We start from the raw sequence: 17,687 nt of genomic DNA, 5'->3' as shown, positions 1-17,687 counted from the left end.
CTTCAAAACTGTCATGGAGCTTTATCTCCATTTTACAGATGGAAATATGGGGGCAGAAAGGCTAAGTGACTGCCCTGGGTTCACAGACAAATACTGTGCCATAGCTGTCCAGTATCCTGAATCCATGGTCTTCTTTCTTAACTGCAATGAATCTCTTCCTCCCTCTTTATTCATTTTCATTATTATTCATCATTCCGTTTGTTAGCTCCATTATTTAAATTTACATGTCCAAAGGAGACATTCTAATGTTTTGCCATTTAAGGTTTTAGATGCTTCCAAGCACAGCTTCAGAAAGAGTGGGTGAATCCCCACATGTATGTACAACTGTCGCCAAACCCCTGGAGACAGAATAACTTAACTTACTCCACTTTCTTTAATTTTTAAGGCCTCCAGACATGTTTCTACAACGTTTTTCTCCACAATGAGAGTACCATCTGTCTCCCCAGCCCAGCTTCCTTTTCATGGACCAAGACAGGATCCAGAAAACAGATAAAAGTCTCTTAGTGAGCTCAGGCTGGAAGATGTTCTTTTTGTGATTCTCGCATGCAGAGCAGGACATGGCTTCAACAGATGCTCATTCAACATCTAACATGTCCGTGTAAATCAAAGCCCAAGCTCAGTGCTACCTTGTGATTAATTTTTGGGTTAAGCTCCACTTGTCTTGTGCTTTGGATCTCTCTTGTGAATTCCCAAATTAGAAGCATGTCACTCAAGTTCAACTTCTGCGCACAGGTGAGTCAGGAACCTCCATAACCAACTAATGCTTTTACTGGAGAGCTTATGACCATGGCATAGTGTGAAACATCAGACTTATTAAACTGAGGGCAAACTCCTAGGCAGGCTGGAGTGTGAACGACTAGATCAGACATGGTCACTAGGAAAAGCACTGGATCATCATCAAAATAGACAGGGAAGGCTGTTGTAATTTGAACAATGCTTTGCTACCACTAGCATCACAAGTACCTGAAACTGATAATCAGTGTCACCCTTTTGAGAGAAACAGTGCCACAACGCTGTATTGTGTTGTGGGGAAGCAGTTTTCCCTCTTTAGATCTCTGTTGCATATGTATATACATAAGACAGACACATCCACATACATTTTGTAAGTGCTATACACATACAGATATTCCAAGCACGTACACTGTTTGTCCATAAAAACATCCATGAAAAAGATTTGGGACTGAAGCCACTCTTGGTACATGTCCATGGAAACAATGGTGGCTTAAAACAAGCTGAAGTTTGGTACTAGGTTCTGAATACATCATTAATACTTCAAATGACACACGCAGGTAAGTTTGCACACACACCACCTCAAAATGCTTGCCGAGAAAACATAAACGCTTTGCTTTTAGCCTACCAAGAACTGTTAAAAGCAGTGCAACAGAAGAGGTCCCACACAAAGTCAAGAGCTCATAGGTGATACACTCTTGATGCACCTTGATGAAGGGGACGTTATCTTGGAGTGCTCCAGTGTGCCTGGGTTCTTAGCACTTGTGGGAGGGAAGCAGTGAGATACCATATTCTGCTTTTAGTATTGTGACTTCTTACAAACCAAGTAAAGCACAATGACTGATCATCAGGAAAGGACATTTAATGATTTCTTACTTAGACAGGGTAGCTCTCTTACTATAAGAGCTTAAGAGAGATTTTCATGCATGCCATTTTCAGTGGCTTGCTTTAATACTAATGTAATAGTAAGAAAGGAAACTATGATCTTCCATTTTGGGACCTAATACTTACTTTTCTTACATTTTCTTGAGTCATATTTACTATGAGGTTGTTTGTGTGAAATACGCATGTCCTTGCCAGAAGCAAGACCTGTTTTACACAAGACCCCATGCACCACTCAACACTGCTACATGGACATCCATAAGCCCCCTTCCTTCCCAGCTCCCAACAATGACAACCAGAGATCACAGAACAAAAAGATTGTGTGAGCAGCCACGTAACAGTGACAAAAAGGACATCATGCAGAGCATCAGAGTGAGCAAGAGATACTGAGGAGGACATCCATTCCTGGGGGTACATTATGATGGCTCATGGACTAGATAGGTTCCTTGCATTGCAAAAGGAAATGCAAGGAGTAACAGCAGCTGAAAAAAAAGGGAGGGGGGAAATGCAGCTGGACAAATCTCTTCCATTGCAGGCAAAGGTGAAGTCATCATAGCAGAAACAATAAATACAAAAAAAATCCTTCTTCTTCAGGAAAATCTTGACCATGGCTAAGAACAAGGAAGAATGTTCTAACAACTACCAGCATCTACTTAGTTGGAGATGCCAGGGTTTGTTTAGGATGTCATAGGATTGATGTGCATGCTCTGGTACTGCAGGTGACTGACTGCATCATTCTCTTATACTTGCCAATTAAAAGTCAAAGACTTGCCTTCATTTTTAAAGTATGTTGCTCTCAAGTCGACTTTATAGTTCCTACAGACATTTGAAAAGGACTGCCTCCACGGCAAACATCTTTCTTATCCCTACGTTTCTGAGTGAGGTTTTGTACATTGGGTGATAGACCTGTTGTCAGACTCCCTAAATGACAAAGGAGCCTCTGCTATAGCCTAAATAACCCAAATCCCTGGTGACATTTCTTTTACCTTCCTGCAAGAAAAGGAGTCTTTGTGCAGGGACCCAAGGGACTTCACTTTGCAGAGCAAACTATGTGAAACTTAAAGACTCCAGAACTGCATGTGTACCACGAATGGAACTAGATCAACTTGACCCCCTTATTTTGTATATAGATCAAAAATAATCACTTTACAATTGATAGTTTTTGTGGAATGATTATTGGGAAAGGCTGTCCACCACAGCAGTAAATACTCACTGTTTACGGTACCTGCTAGTGCATTAATATTATTCAGTCCAACAGTGGCTCCAGCCAATCCTTGGAGAGTACCCAGAGAAGTCAAAGAATTCATGGCCGCACCAGCTGTGGAATTAGCAGTTGATGCAGCCACTGAAAGGAAAACAAAAAATGAACAAAGGCAAAATTAAGGCCATATTTTGCTTATTTTAGTTGATCACAAAACAGCTTACAATAATGCTGAGCACAACAGGGTTATTTGCAAGAAAAAGAGACCAATAGACCAACCTTGTCCAAGATAATTAATAGTATGATTGTTCATGGGAAGTGTTGATGAGCCTTGAGCTGCAAAGGCTGGATCACAAAATTTAGCATTGTGCTACTATTTGCAAACATAATACAGGAACAATAAGTACAGGATCAGTCACTTTTGAGAAAGTTTGTCTTTCAACATAACACCCCAGGCTGATGAGCTAACTAGGCTATTGAGGTTCTGTCACATTTTGAAATTTATTGTTGAAAAAAAATATTAGTAATTCCATAATATAGAATATACATATATATAAAATATATCCTATATCTTATATATTCTAAAATAGAATTAGTAATTTTGTCTTAAAACAGCTTTCTGGTTTGGGCACCAAGTGTTATAAGAGAACTGTTAATTATTCTAAGTGAGACACTATGTTGTTACGGATCTGCTCTAGGATTCTGTGTGAACATCATTTAAACCCTTGAAGTTTACAAAAAGAAGAATGACCAACCAAATGCAAAATGTATCTGCTATCCATTTTAGTGCAGGCTTTTAGCCTGGCCTTTGTACATAACTAGTCATGTATATACACCCTATAAATGACAGATGCATCCCCAGGAGCTCTGCAGAGGCTCAGGTGGAGCAAAGGTCCTTGCTGCTACAGTGCCAAGGGAATGACAGAGGTGGATGAGATGAATCTGTCTAAACTACATGCTTAAGAAAAGAAAAAGACTCACTCTCTTGTCATAGGAAAGTAATAAAACACCTTAGAAAGAGCTATAATTTGTGATAGGTTGGATAAACTAGAAATGTGCATCTCTCATAGAAGGGCCTTGAATAACCAGTGTAGATTAAAAACTTACAGGTAGGTAAAGTTATAGCAGATGAATCACATTCATAAAAGCTGCAGAAGCAATTAGGTTTTTAGCTTGTCTCCTGAGCCCTACTTTAATGTATCAATCATAAAGACTTTCTTTTCCATTATAAGGTTCCATTATCTTCTGAAAAGTGAACATTTAAAGTCAGAGTTTTGTTGATGATTTACTGAAGGCACATCATGTCTACACAGTCCTTTTTTGCTCCTGTTCATGACCTATCTGTGAAATGGTCAAGACCACTTCTATCTTGATGCTCTTTTGAGCTGCTGAACACATCAGATTAGTCAGTGAAGCCTCAAGAAAGTGAAGCCTCTACAGCTGTCAGTATCCAGTTAGGAAAGCAGGAGGCAACTTTTTCACTCTATGGGTGCACCTTCAGGATTTCACCTACAACCAACCTACCTTTACAACCTGAAGACCCACCAAAGACAAGCCTTAGCCTTCGTGAGGCCTCAAAGTACAAGACTCTCTTAGTGCAGGTGAGGTTTCCAGACTCTGAGGCACTTCTTGTCCCCGCTTCCCTAGCATCTGCAATGTTAACTTGACCAATTGCATATGGTGCAGATAGAGGCAGCTTTGATCATTCAATCTCTCTCCACAAAGAACTAAGAAGCCAATAATGTCTTGATTTTTAAAAAAGTAACAAAAAACCAAGTAAAAACCCACTTTTGTCAGATAATGTGAGCACCAGCAGAGGAGAAAAAAAAAGCATGCATGAAAGCCAGTGAATTCCCTGTGACCAATACTGCTCTGTGTTTCTGCTCATATTCATTAGCAGATCATGTAAATGAAGTCCATAAACCTCAAATCTGAAGTATTTGATTGTTTTTGACTGGGCTGAATTCCATCCATTTTCTGTTTCGAAGCATTACTGCCCTTTTCTCCAGAGGAAACACATATAGTTAAGAAATGAGAGAAACAGGGGCTAGGAAGCTGCCTAAAAATTACATTAAAACTGGGGGCAAATAACTCTTGTGAATGAGAGCCACAAGCTTACTATTATGAAGAGAAGGCAGAAAAACCTGATTAAATCCCTTCCTTTTGCACACCCCACAGAGCGTGTTGCGATGGCTCTTATCCTGGTGTCACTGCTCAAACACATGCCCCAGGGATGGCCAGTATCTGGGGCCAACATCTCTTTTCTTTTATTCATATCAAGTTTCTCTGTTCCATCAGACAAACACAGAGCAGGTGCCTCAGTGATTTTCCCATTTGAAGTTACAACGCAGATTATCTAGTTTGCCTAAATAATGCCTTGGCATATAATCAATGTGAAATACTAGCTGGAGCACCAAAGCGCCTCAGAAATCAGCTTTTTGTTGTTGTGGCTATTTCTTCTGCTTAGCAGTGATCTGTCTCTCAGATCCATTGGGACAATACTTTTTCCTCTTTGGCTTATTATTTCTTTGAGGAGAAAGAAACGGAACAAATTGTGTGGCTCCCATTATCTTATTGAACATGGGGTGAACAGAAATGGAGCTCCTTTTGTTAGGGCACTTGTAAAGGACAGATTCAGCACCTTGCCCTTTCCTGAGAGACTCCACACTAGTTATCTCTTTCTCTTTGACTGAGACCTGCATGTATGAAATAAAGATGAAGACAGGGATGAGCTAAAATACTATCATAAAGGGGCCACAAAAGGTCCGAGATATTAACAGAGGTGAACATTTCTCAAATTAACAGGTGAAGCAATGGTATTCCTATGTCCCAAAATACTTAAAGGGACATGGAACAGAAGTTAACAGGTCCTACAAGATACCTGTGGAGTCTTAGCCCTGCCAAAAGTTTTTACCTCATGTGACCCCAGAACATGCTAAAAGCCATCTAAAGACAAGGACTATGCTTCTCCTGTCCTTTACCTGTTTCTAGTTCCTTTCAGCTACAAAATTGTAACATATATTGAACCAAAGGGGGGGAAAAAAGTCACATGCCTCATGGTAACAGTAGAGGACTGCACCACTTTTGGGGAACCTGTATGAATCTCCCGTGTCAGCAAAGCTCTTGGGCTCCACAACTGCTCAGAGTAATGGCGAAGGAAGTATAATTCACTGTCAGAATAGTGTTATTCTATATTAATGTGTTTTAGTTGTCCAGATGACAACAACAGATTGGATACCTACAGAATTTATAAATTGTTTTTTACCAGGTTCCCTTCTACCACATAAATTAAAAGAAAACATGTCACAGCTCCCTCCATCCTCTACACCAGAACATTGCTGCTCTGAATCATAGCACTTCATAGTACTGCTTAACAAACAGTAAGCATCTCTCTCCAGGTACTTAGACAACTTGATGTATGGAGCTGCAATGCCACTAGGAATTGCCCTCTTTGTGCTACTGGTGCAGCACTATTTGGTGCAACAGTGAAGAAAATCAAAATACACACAAACAGTGCAAAGGACTTGGGCTTCTGCTGCCACTCTGTATGGCACACCCTGTATCCACAACATCCGGTGTATTATTTTTCCCTTTATACTGGGAATTTTATCTTTGTCTCCTTAAAACCTGCATATGTCAGGGACTCGATACGTTTCTGGCCAGTACAAAGTGAGTTAGCTAATACTGAAGCTAGGGGGAGAGATTCAGCAGACTGGAGCTCCAGCCTGATGAATGCTGACTGAATATACGATAGCTGGTGAAGAAGAGAGATTCTTTTTACCAGCTGTACCGATCGTTCCCTCACGACGTTAAGCCCTGGATAAACATCAGAACATGATAGATAATATTTTGCCTACTCAAAGGAACTTCTTCCTCTCTAACATCAGTCATGGAATAAGCCAACAGCCTTCTCAAAGAGGCTGTTGCTCAATCAGAGACTACTGGCAGGAGTTACGGGGTTGAATCTTTTGGCTGTTGTTGCAAGAGTTCAGACAAGATGTTCATCAAATTCCCCACTGACCTTAAGAATCTATTAATACAGGAAATACTATCACAGCATTGGATAAAGAGGTCAGTTTAACATGTGAGAATAAAGAGTTGTCCAGTAACCTGTAGAAAAATCTGCTCTTTCCTGCAGGAACACAGCATGCTGGCCACCTGTTGCCTTCTCCATCCAGGCCACACACAGAGACTTTACAAAACACTTTAGCATCTCCAACCATGAAAGGTGAGAAGGTTCAAAATATTTATTTCACTATTAGAGACCTTGTGGTTTCCTCTTCATTGTCCACTCTCTTCCCACATTTCTGTGTCATCTTTCTTCCAAACTCAGTCCCACTTTACTAAACACCCAGAAAACTTCAAATAATACAAATAATACCATAAAGAGACTGTGAAATGGAGAAAGGCATCACTGCAGCCCTTCCCCGACACCCCTCTAATTCATTCACAACCCCAGCCATTTGATCTTACTCTGCTTCCTCCATTTAATTGATGAAACTTTTGCTATCAGCTTCATTACGAATAAAGAGACTTGGCCTTTGGTTAACATATTCTTTAAAAGAGCTCTCTGTGATACAGAGAATACATTTTCATTTGGAGTGGTTGCTCTACACAGTACAGATATTTGTGTTTAACCAGTAATGTTGCATTCATGGAGATATTTAAGGCTGAAAGAAGCTGGCATTTTCAACTCTTCTCCTCAACACATTTATTTCTACCTGTAAAAGGTTATAACACCTTTTAGGTCAGAGATATTTTAACAGAAATCTAAACTAGCAATGAGACATTCCCCTTTTAATTTAAGTAACATTTCAACACAATTCCTAAAAACTCTGCCAACCTAGAAAAACAAGCGGCATTAGCATAGGAAATTTTGGCCATTCTTCTGGCTAGCTTATGTCCACAGAGTCATGATGATTTACAACGCCTGGATTTATATCAGCTGGAAAACTAGATTCAGGATAACAGCATCTAGGCAAGGCAATGACACGTAAGTATTTCTTTGGCTTTGCTGTGCACACTGTGGATGGGATTAATTTCCCCACCTTGGCAGCCTCATTGTTAGTTTAAGCCAGTCTAGTCAAAACTATTCTTTTGGGCAGTCTCTGAGGTTGAGACCTCCAACTTGCACACCCTACCTTTAGATTTCTATCTAAGGATGGGCTGAACTGCCCTCTGTAAGTGACCCTTCCTACTGGCTGAGATGGTGAACTCAAAGTAGACATAGATCATTCAGGCAGGCAATGTGCTGTAGGATGGATCCTGCCCTTCTTGTTGGCCACACGTTGTATTAACAAGCTGGTGATCTGAAAGTGAGGGATCTGCTTCCATCCTGCATGCAGAATCAATGCCAAACCATGAAAATTCAGGAGTCTGAATGTAACCACCTCAATCAAATCTCAGGCTCAGAGAATTGCCTGATTTTAGGCAATTCTGATCTAATCTGCAGAGGATGTGCACTGCTCTGTTAAGCGCATCCTGTCAGAGAAAGGAGCCAGACAGCAGTCACTTGGGAAGTGTGACAATATTGGTCATACAAAATAGGATGGCCTTGTTAAAAGCAACAGGATGAGCTGAATTACTAGACGCTATTGATGCCTTTCCCAGTTCTGCCTCAAACTTCTTGTGCTGCCCTGGATAAAGCTCTATGTTTTTTTGTGGCAAGACAGGGTTAATTCTGCTTCTTCCCAGTCACAGGCTTGTCTCTTAGAAAGCCACATCTTGGAGATACAGGCACATTCTTGTCATGCCTATTTACCTCCTACACCTAAGATCAAGTAGTGCTCTTGACAGGATTTCTGGGTGTTCTGAAGCAAAAAAAACCCACAGGCCTACGTTTGTCTGTACTATAGACTTGGGCAAATCCCACTCCTCTCATGCCCAGTCTATAAAACAAACCCTCTTCCCCAACAGGTCACCTGGAGGGTCCAGGGAGGCTGCCTGAGAACCTGGTGATGAAATGAAGTACTGGATAAACACTCCATCTCACTTGCTCTGAAGAGCAGAACCTGCTTGAATCACACAGGCATTGCTGTGATTTAGCAGAGGGGTGAATTATAGTGTGTAGCTGACCCCATTCTTTCCTTAATTTCATTAGTAAATGCCTAAGTAATAAAAGAACTCCATATACCACAAGAAAAAGTCTCCGTGGAACCTCCATAGTATATATGCTAACTTGGCACTGTTCTATGGGTGCGGATATGCAGTAGGCTGTGTGTGCACTCTCCCCATTCCTCTTCACCTCATCCTGTTCCCTTCCTCCTCTTCCAACACTGTCATACTGTCTGGAAATGACACACAGTCACACTGCAGGCCTGGGACTAAGGTATTAAGAGTATCAAAGATGAATTTCAGAGATAGTAAGTGAAGTTTCCTTTGGTAAACATTAATTTGGCTTTAGGGCAGGACTAAAGGAAAGAATGGGAAAGAAAATCAAGGGCAGCTTTAGCTCTTTGCCTGCACAGCAGGTTGCTGTAAAGCTTCACTCACCTCATCCATGTGAAAGCAGCTCATCTTTCTGGAGCAGAACCAGCTTTCTGGCGCTGCAGAGCTTCGGGTCAGCTCCAAGCCTGGCTTAACTAGACTGGGGCTTTCCATACAGAGATTCACAACAGTAACTGTGCCAGCCCTGCTGACAGGTTTCCTTTAGGCAGCTCTTGGTTACGCTCTGCAATTGCCTGTCGCTACCTAATGCACGGCACAACAGGAAGCTCAGCATTTACTTTGATACCAGCTACCTGCTTATCTCCGCTCAGCTGTGAACCACAACTTTGTTCTTGTTGTTTTACTTAATGGAGAGTTTAAATAACTCTGGTTAAGACGATATAGTAGTGCACCAGGGATCAATGTTACCTGCAAATTTAAGGTTGAGTGTCACTATGACTTCAAGCATGAGAAGTTGCAGAGAAAACATGTTCTCTTTTGGGAGAGACTCCTGTCAAACCTGTATTGTTGGTTGTCTGAGTCCAGAATCCTCTTCCTTGTACTGAATTTGGGTGTATTTCTGGTTTTCTGCTGCCGTCCTGAGCTCACTGACTCCGAGGGCTAGATGAAATAGACCTGACTGAAACTGCTCCTGACTAAATGACTGCCATTCAGAGGGATGCAGATGGGCAGACCTGGCCAACAGGAACCTCATGAAATATAACGAGGCAAGATGCGAAGTCCTGTACTTGGGAAGGAATAATCCCTTTCAGTAACACAGGGTGGGGATGGATGGGCTGGGAAAAGGACCTGGAAGGATTCTGGTGAGAGGTGACCATGAGCCAGCAACATGCCCTGGCAGCAAAGAAAGCCAACAGCATCCTGGGCTATTGGAACAGGAGAAGAGCCAGGAGACCCAGGTGATGTTTCCTCTTTATTTGTTAGGTCACATCTAAATATTACATCCAGATTTGGTCTCATCGCATGGAAAACATTGATCAGCTGGATGGACTTCAGTGGAAGGCCAGCACGATGATCAGTGCCTCAATCTTCTAGATTTAGCAATGTTCAAGAGAAAATAAAAACATAGTAGAAGAACAGAAAGAAAGGATATAAGGAAATTATACAGTGAGAGTAAATTACATAAGAAAAGAAAATAAAAAAGGTATTTTAATATTCCTAACATCTCCTTAGTCATTGACATAGAAAAAAAAATATAAAGAGTTGGGGAGAAAAGGAAAAGAAATATTAAACTCAAATTAGAAATCTCAAATTCTAGCAACTTGAATATAAAATCTTCGTTTACTACCAAAAATCTCTTGGGTAAACAGCATATGTGTTTGTCCCTTTCTTAGTACGGGAGGCTAAGAGACAACACTGGATTTAAGGATAATCAGATTAAGGCTGTGTTGTCTGTTTTCTTTCTAATCCTTAGTTGGAAACCCAATGATTCTGGAACAATGTCTTGCAAACTGTATCCAAACAAGACAAACGCTAGCCTGAGTGAAAAACTAAGGCTATTGGAATATATCTTGAAGTATTGGAATATATAATGGAGCACATTAGATAAAGTTGAGTTGTGTTAGACAAAGTCTACGCAAAGCTTCCAACTTTAGTCTGACTTACATCTTCTTTACATCTTAAACAGAGAAGAACGGCACCCAACTGTAGGAGGCCCTTATGTAGTTGGGTATCTAGACCACCAGTCTGGTATAATACAAGATTCTGGACAGATCTGTTTAAAATCAATTGATAAAGGTGCACTTACATAGTTACATAGCACTAGCGATGATTGTTTCAAAGAGATGGAGGCCCCAAACCTTCCTCCTAAACATGAATGAAATGTCTCTTATGGAAATAAGGAACGATTCAAGTAATGATGCAGTTTATGAGATGAGGATTATAAACATGGGCGTGGGGGAGAAGTGGGTAAGTCAATCACACCAGGCAGGTGACAGCGCTCCCAGGAATTTGCAGTTGCGTTTCTGTCTGAAGTGAGCACACTCTACGGGCTCTGACTGCATAAGGAACGTTTTAAAGGGGAAGAATAATTAAGCGATGACAGAGGCATCATCATTATTAGATAATCACAACCCAGGGGCATTAACAAACATTGAGTGTCTCTAATCCCATGGGGTCTAATTATTCTGTGATAATAACCACACCTCCAAGTTTTAATTTATTCTTGAGGAGAATCTGGGGGGGAGGTGGGGGAAAGAGGGGCATTTTAATATTTTTGCTGAAGGAAGATGCAGTTGGCCTTTCAAAAGGGCTCATCAGTATTCTAATCTACCCAGCATGTGTGACTGGCATTAAATTGTCTGCCCTTTACGGTGATCTCCAGCCAATCTGAGTATTCACCCTTGCACAAACTGCCGGTGTCCCAGTCGCTAACACAGCACGAGCATGCACTGGTCTTCTCAGGGCAATTTTTGGGAAAGGACAGGTAGATTTTCCTGCTCTGGGGTGGTTAATTCTCCATAGGCTCCTCTGCCAAACATACTGCCATTGGTGGGGAGAAAGAAGTGAAATTTGCTCATTTTCTGGTACCTTGGAAGTGCTGTCTGACATGTCAAAAAGGAAGACTCTAAGTTTAAGTGCTCTACTTGTGCTTCGATAGAATAAAATAGAAGTGACAGACACACTCCAGGGAAAGAGTGCCAGAAAAGCGAAAGAGCAAGAAAGAGTCGGGGGAAACAAGAATGACAATATAGAAAGACATATACTAATATCACAGCCCTTCTCAAATGTGCCAGTGTCCCTCTATTTCTTCACTACTCACAGGTGAACAATTCCTGTGAAAGATTGTCTGTAGCTTCTCAGGGCACAGGAAAAGAGAAACACAAATTCAGAAGAAGCCGAAGTCTTCAAGAACTGGAGACTAACTTTATACTCATAAATCCATACTCTTCAGTAGTGGATGGGCCTTTGAGAGCTAAGGAAATTCCATGACCTTGGGACAAGTGAAAATCAGGGTCACTTATCTTAATCACGTATTTATATTAGAGCCTAACTCGACATTTCCAATGGTCTTGAAATTACAGTCTCTACACCAACCACCTTCCACAGCAGTGCAAAGAAGGAGAGAAAGCAGAGCACACAAAGGCTCTAGAGGTTTCACAGACAAACTTATCAATCAGCTGGTTGTTTTCATAGTTTTCTAAATTTATCTATCTAACAGAAGGTATTTTAGGAAACAACGGTTTATTGATTGGGCATATCTTTGTGAATCTATGCTATTGTGTGTAACAGCACCTTTTCCTGTGAGATTATGAAGATGGACAGAGAGGGTAAAAAACCAGTTAATATTCTGGGCCAACTCCACAGCGATGCTTTTGATTTGTTGAAATGTATTGCTCAGCGAAGACCATCCACCTCTAGTGTAAACTAAAAATCATATATCCTATTTCAGCACTGTGCCTGCAACTTATCATGCATTCTGTCCAGCAGTCCACAATGATAAATCGCTTTTGGTTTTGGGTAGGAAGTACTTTAAAAAGAGGCTAGGGAAGAAAATAATAAGGCACAGTGGACTGCCTTGGGTTAAACTTCATAGCTGGCCATTAGGTATTTCCAGCTGTAACTGAAACTGAAATCAAACCAAATTGAAACCTCACAATATGAAAAAAACAAAGAATAATTACTGAGCATTTATGACTGTTTTACTCAGTGGGCAAAGGGCTGTGGTCTCTGTTCATCAAAGCACCACTGAGTTCACATCAAAACCAGAGCATTAGCATATCTACAGGGAACTTCCAGCTGTGCTTTCATGTTTATTACTGCTACCTCACACAATCTGGAGAGAGCCATTGTTTAGGGACTCATACTCCAATGCTGAAATGACCTCCATGTGGAGCCACTTCAGCATACAATCACTTCTAAATCACTTCCCAAAGAATTTCTGATCTAGAATCAATAAGGCCAGGATCTTCTGCCTGGGTAAAGGCTCCTTCACACTGCCCTCTATGTGCTTGCAACATCTTTGATGTGCTTTCATCACTAAGCAATTACAAGCAATAGGCATCTCTCCGTAAAAAAAGGAGTGTCGTTGAAGTCCAAGACCATAGTTCAAGGTAAGCAATGTTTTTGTTGCAGGAATTCTAATCATATGCAATACGGCAATTCAAATTCTAGTACATGGGAGAGCATGGCCTGATTCATCTTCATCTATCTTAAGATCAGGTAAACAGTCCTTGGGAGGTGTTCTGTCTTTCCATTGCGGCGAGATGGGCCTAAAAGATCTGTTTACCTGAGACACTTAGGGGTCCTGTCCATGGTATTTTAGAATAGAGATGAGATCAGTTACAAGAGCTAAATAAAGAGTGGTCAGTGTAGGGGGAACCCCACAGTATTCAGACTTAACATCGGTATCAGCTGAAGTGTTGGTGCTTTCTTTTACTGATGGACTTGCCTGTCTGCTTGGTTTGGGTTTGACTTTGCTGTTGTATTTCTCACGCAAAGAAGTTCTTTATTGGAATAATAATTATTGGAATAATCTCCCCATGGAATTGCTGGTTTCCCCGATGTTGGTCACTGTTAAAATTCATCTGGACAGGGTGCTGGGACACCTATTCTAAGTCAGGCTTTGTCTAGAAAGGTTGGAGCAGATGATCCTTGAGGTCCCTTCCAACCTTGGATTCTATGATTCTATCTACGATTCTATAACATATATTGAAAATTTGAGTCTACAGGTAAAGGAATTATGAGTCCAGAAACTGCATGAATAATAATTTCCATGGAAGAAGGGATTTTTAGGGGGGTGTGGAAGCACAACCTCATTGCAATAGCACACCAGAAGATAAGAGTCATTCAGCTCCGTAAGCCACAGAACTCAAGGATTATCTTGTCTCATGTAAAATTACTCAGCCAGATCCTTTGCAGACCATTTGTAAAGTCATATGTAGTTCAATGTGGCACTGGTTCTTTTCATTCATATTGCACACTTTTGTTCCACGAACAGCAAAGGCAGTCAAGGGTTTACTTTATTTGATTTTAAACCCATGCAGTTGTTGGAGATATTTTTGCTTGGCCAATGCATAAAATAAATCAGCTGCCCCACATTCAAACAACTAGCTCTTCTCAGAAGCAATGACTGAAACAATTAGGTTGAAGACATTCATAAACTCTAATTGCCATTATGTTCCACAATTTATCCTCCCTTAAGAAAACCAGCCATGAGTATCCACGGATACACGCACAATTCAGTAGGGTTGAAGGAGCAGTGCTGGCAGTACTAAACCTTAAATAGTTGAAAGCTCATTCGAATGCATGAGTTCTGCTAAGATTTACAGCATTTCTTCAATAATATGAACTCCAGCACATTTTCTGGGCTTGGAACTTCATGTAAGATATATAGCATATACACTCACATATCCACCTGTGTAGCCAAGCTGATAGAATCATGCTTCCTTTGTAGAAAACAACCCTGAATTAACTTGAAATAGTACTTCCAACAGAAAGGAAAATAGCCTTCTTTATAAACTGGGATTCTTGTGGCTTGAAATAGATATTAAGAGTGGGGCAGAGAGACACTCACAAAACATAATGTATTATAAAGCATTATTTGTTTACTTCAAGCAAAGTAAATCCTTAAATGTGCTAAGGCAAGGGATTTCATACTTGAGGAAGACCATAACGCACTAATGTTTAAAAACCAAACATGTCTCCTGTTGAATTAAATCCTACTAATCCATGGTTTAGTACTGTATGTTGTTTCCTAAAAAAAAAAACCAAACCCCAAACAAAAACCAAACAACAACCAAAACAAACCCAAAGAACTAACAGAGTCCTTCACTGAGAAATACACGCTTCTTCACTGAGAGGTTCTGCCCACCCTAAGCCTGGCTATTTAGCAGCTGAGCTGCCCAAAGATCCTTTAGGCTGAATTGATACACCTGTACAGAAATCAATTTGCTAGGAGAACACACAAAGACCTGTTGTATTTTAAGAGACAAATATGCAAACAGGTCATTCCAGTTAATTGATGGCCTGTCTGCTGCCATTGGCATCCAGGTTATCACAATGAGGAGACCAGGCAGACAGCGGTGTTCCAGGGAGGCTCTGTGGGAATTCATCACCCTTCACCTCTCCTCTTACTGCACTGGGATTTTGGAGATTTTTAGCCACAATTCCTACTTTTTTCTTCTTTAGTAATTTAAAGACATTCTGAAGCATTATTAAAAATACAAATACAGGTCAAAACTGCATTCCCACTTTCCTGTTTTTGGCTCCAACTTGTGTTTGGATGCCTGCTTAAGGGTGACCTAATTATCAGGTGGGCTTAATATGAAAGTATTTCTCCAAGGAGTAACATAATCCCTGGGTACTAAAAGCAGTCAAAATCAATTCACCTATTGAGGACCCTAACCACAGACTCAGAAACTTAACACTGTGTGGGTAAGCCCAGCTGACACACGGTAGTTCAGAAATATACCTGTCCCATAACAAATCCATTTGAATTCTGCAGTCAAGTGACAGGCACCGGATGGTGGACATGCTAAGGCAACATTTTCTTCCATGGCTTCCTTGCAAACATGCATTTTAGGAAACTGGTGCTGAGATCAGGGTTAAAGCACTGGAGTACTCTGTGCTCTGAATACTGAGGTAATGGTGCTAGCAGTATAACTAGATTTAAATATAAAATTAAAAATCATACACTTGGGCTGTTTAAGCATCCATACAAGGTATGTGTAATGTATTAATACAGTATTCATCTAAGATATGTGTTATATTTATCCACTGAACTTTATCCTAAAAATAATGACCATTATACTAGGGAAGTTTTCTATGTACTGCAAAAGTAATAAAGCTTATTTAAAATTATTTTATGGTAATGGAACCTGCATTAATTCCACATGAAATGGTACAAAAATAATCAATTTGTACTACAGTATGAAGAGTGCCATTCTGCATTTTAAACTGTTCTTTTCCAACATGAAACATCTACCTCAATTCATTCTTTAGTAAACTGTCAGAGCTTCCTACACACCTACTGGTAGGGTTATTTTTGGATCATCCTGGAAGGAAATCACAGCTATCTCAGTAGGTGTACTGGCCTCTAACAAAATGTCACGGTGGCAGACTTGTACTGCTGATTGGAGAAAAACGTATTGTACTGAACTGAACAAAGAGAGAATCTTCTAAGAATGATTATTTGAACATTCTTCACTGCTGCTCAGCTGAAGCACCTTGTATATTCTATAAAATCTCTAATGTTTCGACAATTCTGTTCACAACGTGAATACCCTCAACTAACAATCTTCATACTGTATTAGGGGGTAGAGAAAATAATGAACCGTCGATGCTAACTATAATTCTGTTTTAGCAGGGGGAAGGGATGAGTTAATCAGTTTTCTCCTCTTTTTAGTTTATTCTGTACTTCACAGACTTCTGTTTTTGGGGGCTGTTATTCTTCAATGTCAGCATCTGTCTGAAAATGAGTATTTTTAGACTTTTGTGCTTAGGAGAACTGGCTTTTTTTTTTTTTTTCAACAGAAGAGTTAATGGCTAAATTCTCATATAATATGGCAAAAGCTGGGCTGGATTTTAAGAGGTTGTTAAAGAAAAAGGTCTTACTTTCTACACTGACAGTAGGGGTTTTTTTTTGCAGACAGATTTCCTCTTAGGTTTACAGGGCAGATAAACCTGAAGAGCTTTTTTACTGAAGCATGAATAGCTAGTTCAGCTGGGTGAATAAATAATAGTTTAGAGAATCAAATAATCATGAAATGTCATGGAAAATCAAGGCTCCTAGGTCTGAAACTGAATTAGCTTCTGGTTTAGCAATTCCATTCCCCCACAGCTCAGAAGTTATACTGTGTATGTTTATGCAGATAATTTTGGATACATAATTAGATGTTTTGTCTCTTCATTTGCACACAGAAGGATTTTCCTGTTGGATACTGAAAAAAACACCCCATTTATGCAAGTATTTTAAGAAACAAAATAGAAATGAGCTCACAGAGGCTGTGGAATCTCCATCCTTGGAGATACTCAAACCTTGGCTGGGTATGGCTTTAAACAACGTGCTCTGAGTGGTCCTGCTGTGAGGGAGCCTGGAGTAGAGACCTTGCAAAGCATCTACCAACCTATGAAATTCTGTGATTATAATGGTACGGCATTGAACAATATGTGCAGTGAGGACAAGGGCAAGATGACAAAGTAAGCTGGTGTCTGAAACCCAACTTCCATATTCTTCCTATGACTACAAAACACTTTTCTGCTGTTGTGTAACATCAGTTTGCAAAAAGATCAGGACCTTCACAGCTCCTGGTATCTGGAAAGGTGCCTTATCAACCTTGTACCACCAGTCAGAATAAACATTATTATCCTTGGGAAAATTAGGGCACCAGGCAACTAAGGCAAATTAAATGGCAGACAGCATTAGAGGCAGATACTTTAATCCTGAGCTTGTATGTTCCTGCTTCACATCCAACTCCTGACACGCAGG

At 40.4% G+C, this 17,687-nt stretch overlaps 1 protein-coding gene across 14 annotated transcripts in view; it reads right to left on the bottom strand.

Moving 5' to 3' along the window:
• Window positions 1-17,687, bottom strand: part of CELF2 (CUGBP Elav-like family member 2) — a 563,629-nt gene that overhangs the window by 18,227 nt on the left and 527,715 nt on the right. For 10 of the 14 annotated variants that reach the window (XM_061468608.1, XM_061468599.1, XM_061468594.1 and 7 more), the window contains one exon: window positions 2,825-2,956. In XM_061468608.1, the coding sequence (XP_061324592.1) occupies window positions 2,825-2,956 (132 nt within the window). The remainder of the gene's footprint in view (window positions 1-2,824; window positions 2,957-17,687) is intronic. The other 4 variants (XM_061468596.1, XM_061468600.1, XM_061468602.1 and 1 more) reach the window with 1 other exon arrangement.

This window comes from Pezoporus flaviventris, unplaced genomic scaffold, assembly GCF_033815535.1.
Source record: "Pezoporus flaviventris isolate CSIRO_AGI_PZ_B2104156 unplaced genomic scaffold, CSIRO_AGI_Pfla_v1 ptg000049l, whole genome shotgun sequence".
In the NCBI taxonomy this organism is placed as follows: domain Eukaryota; kingdom Metazoa; phylum Chordata; class Aves; order Psittaciformes; family Psittacidae; genus Pezoporus; species Pezoporus flaviventris.
The sequence above is the reverse complement of the archived record's forward strand: the minus strand, read 5'-3'. Positions and strand labels throughout refer to the sequence as shown.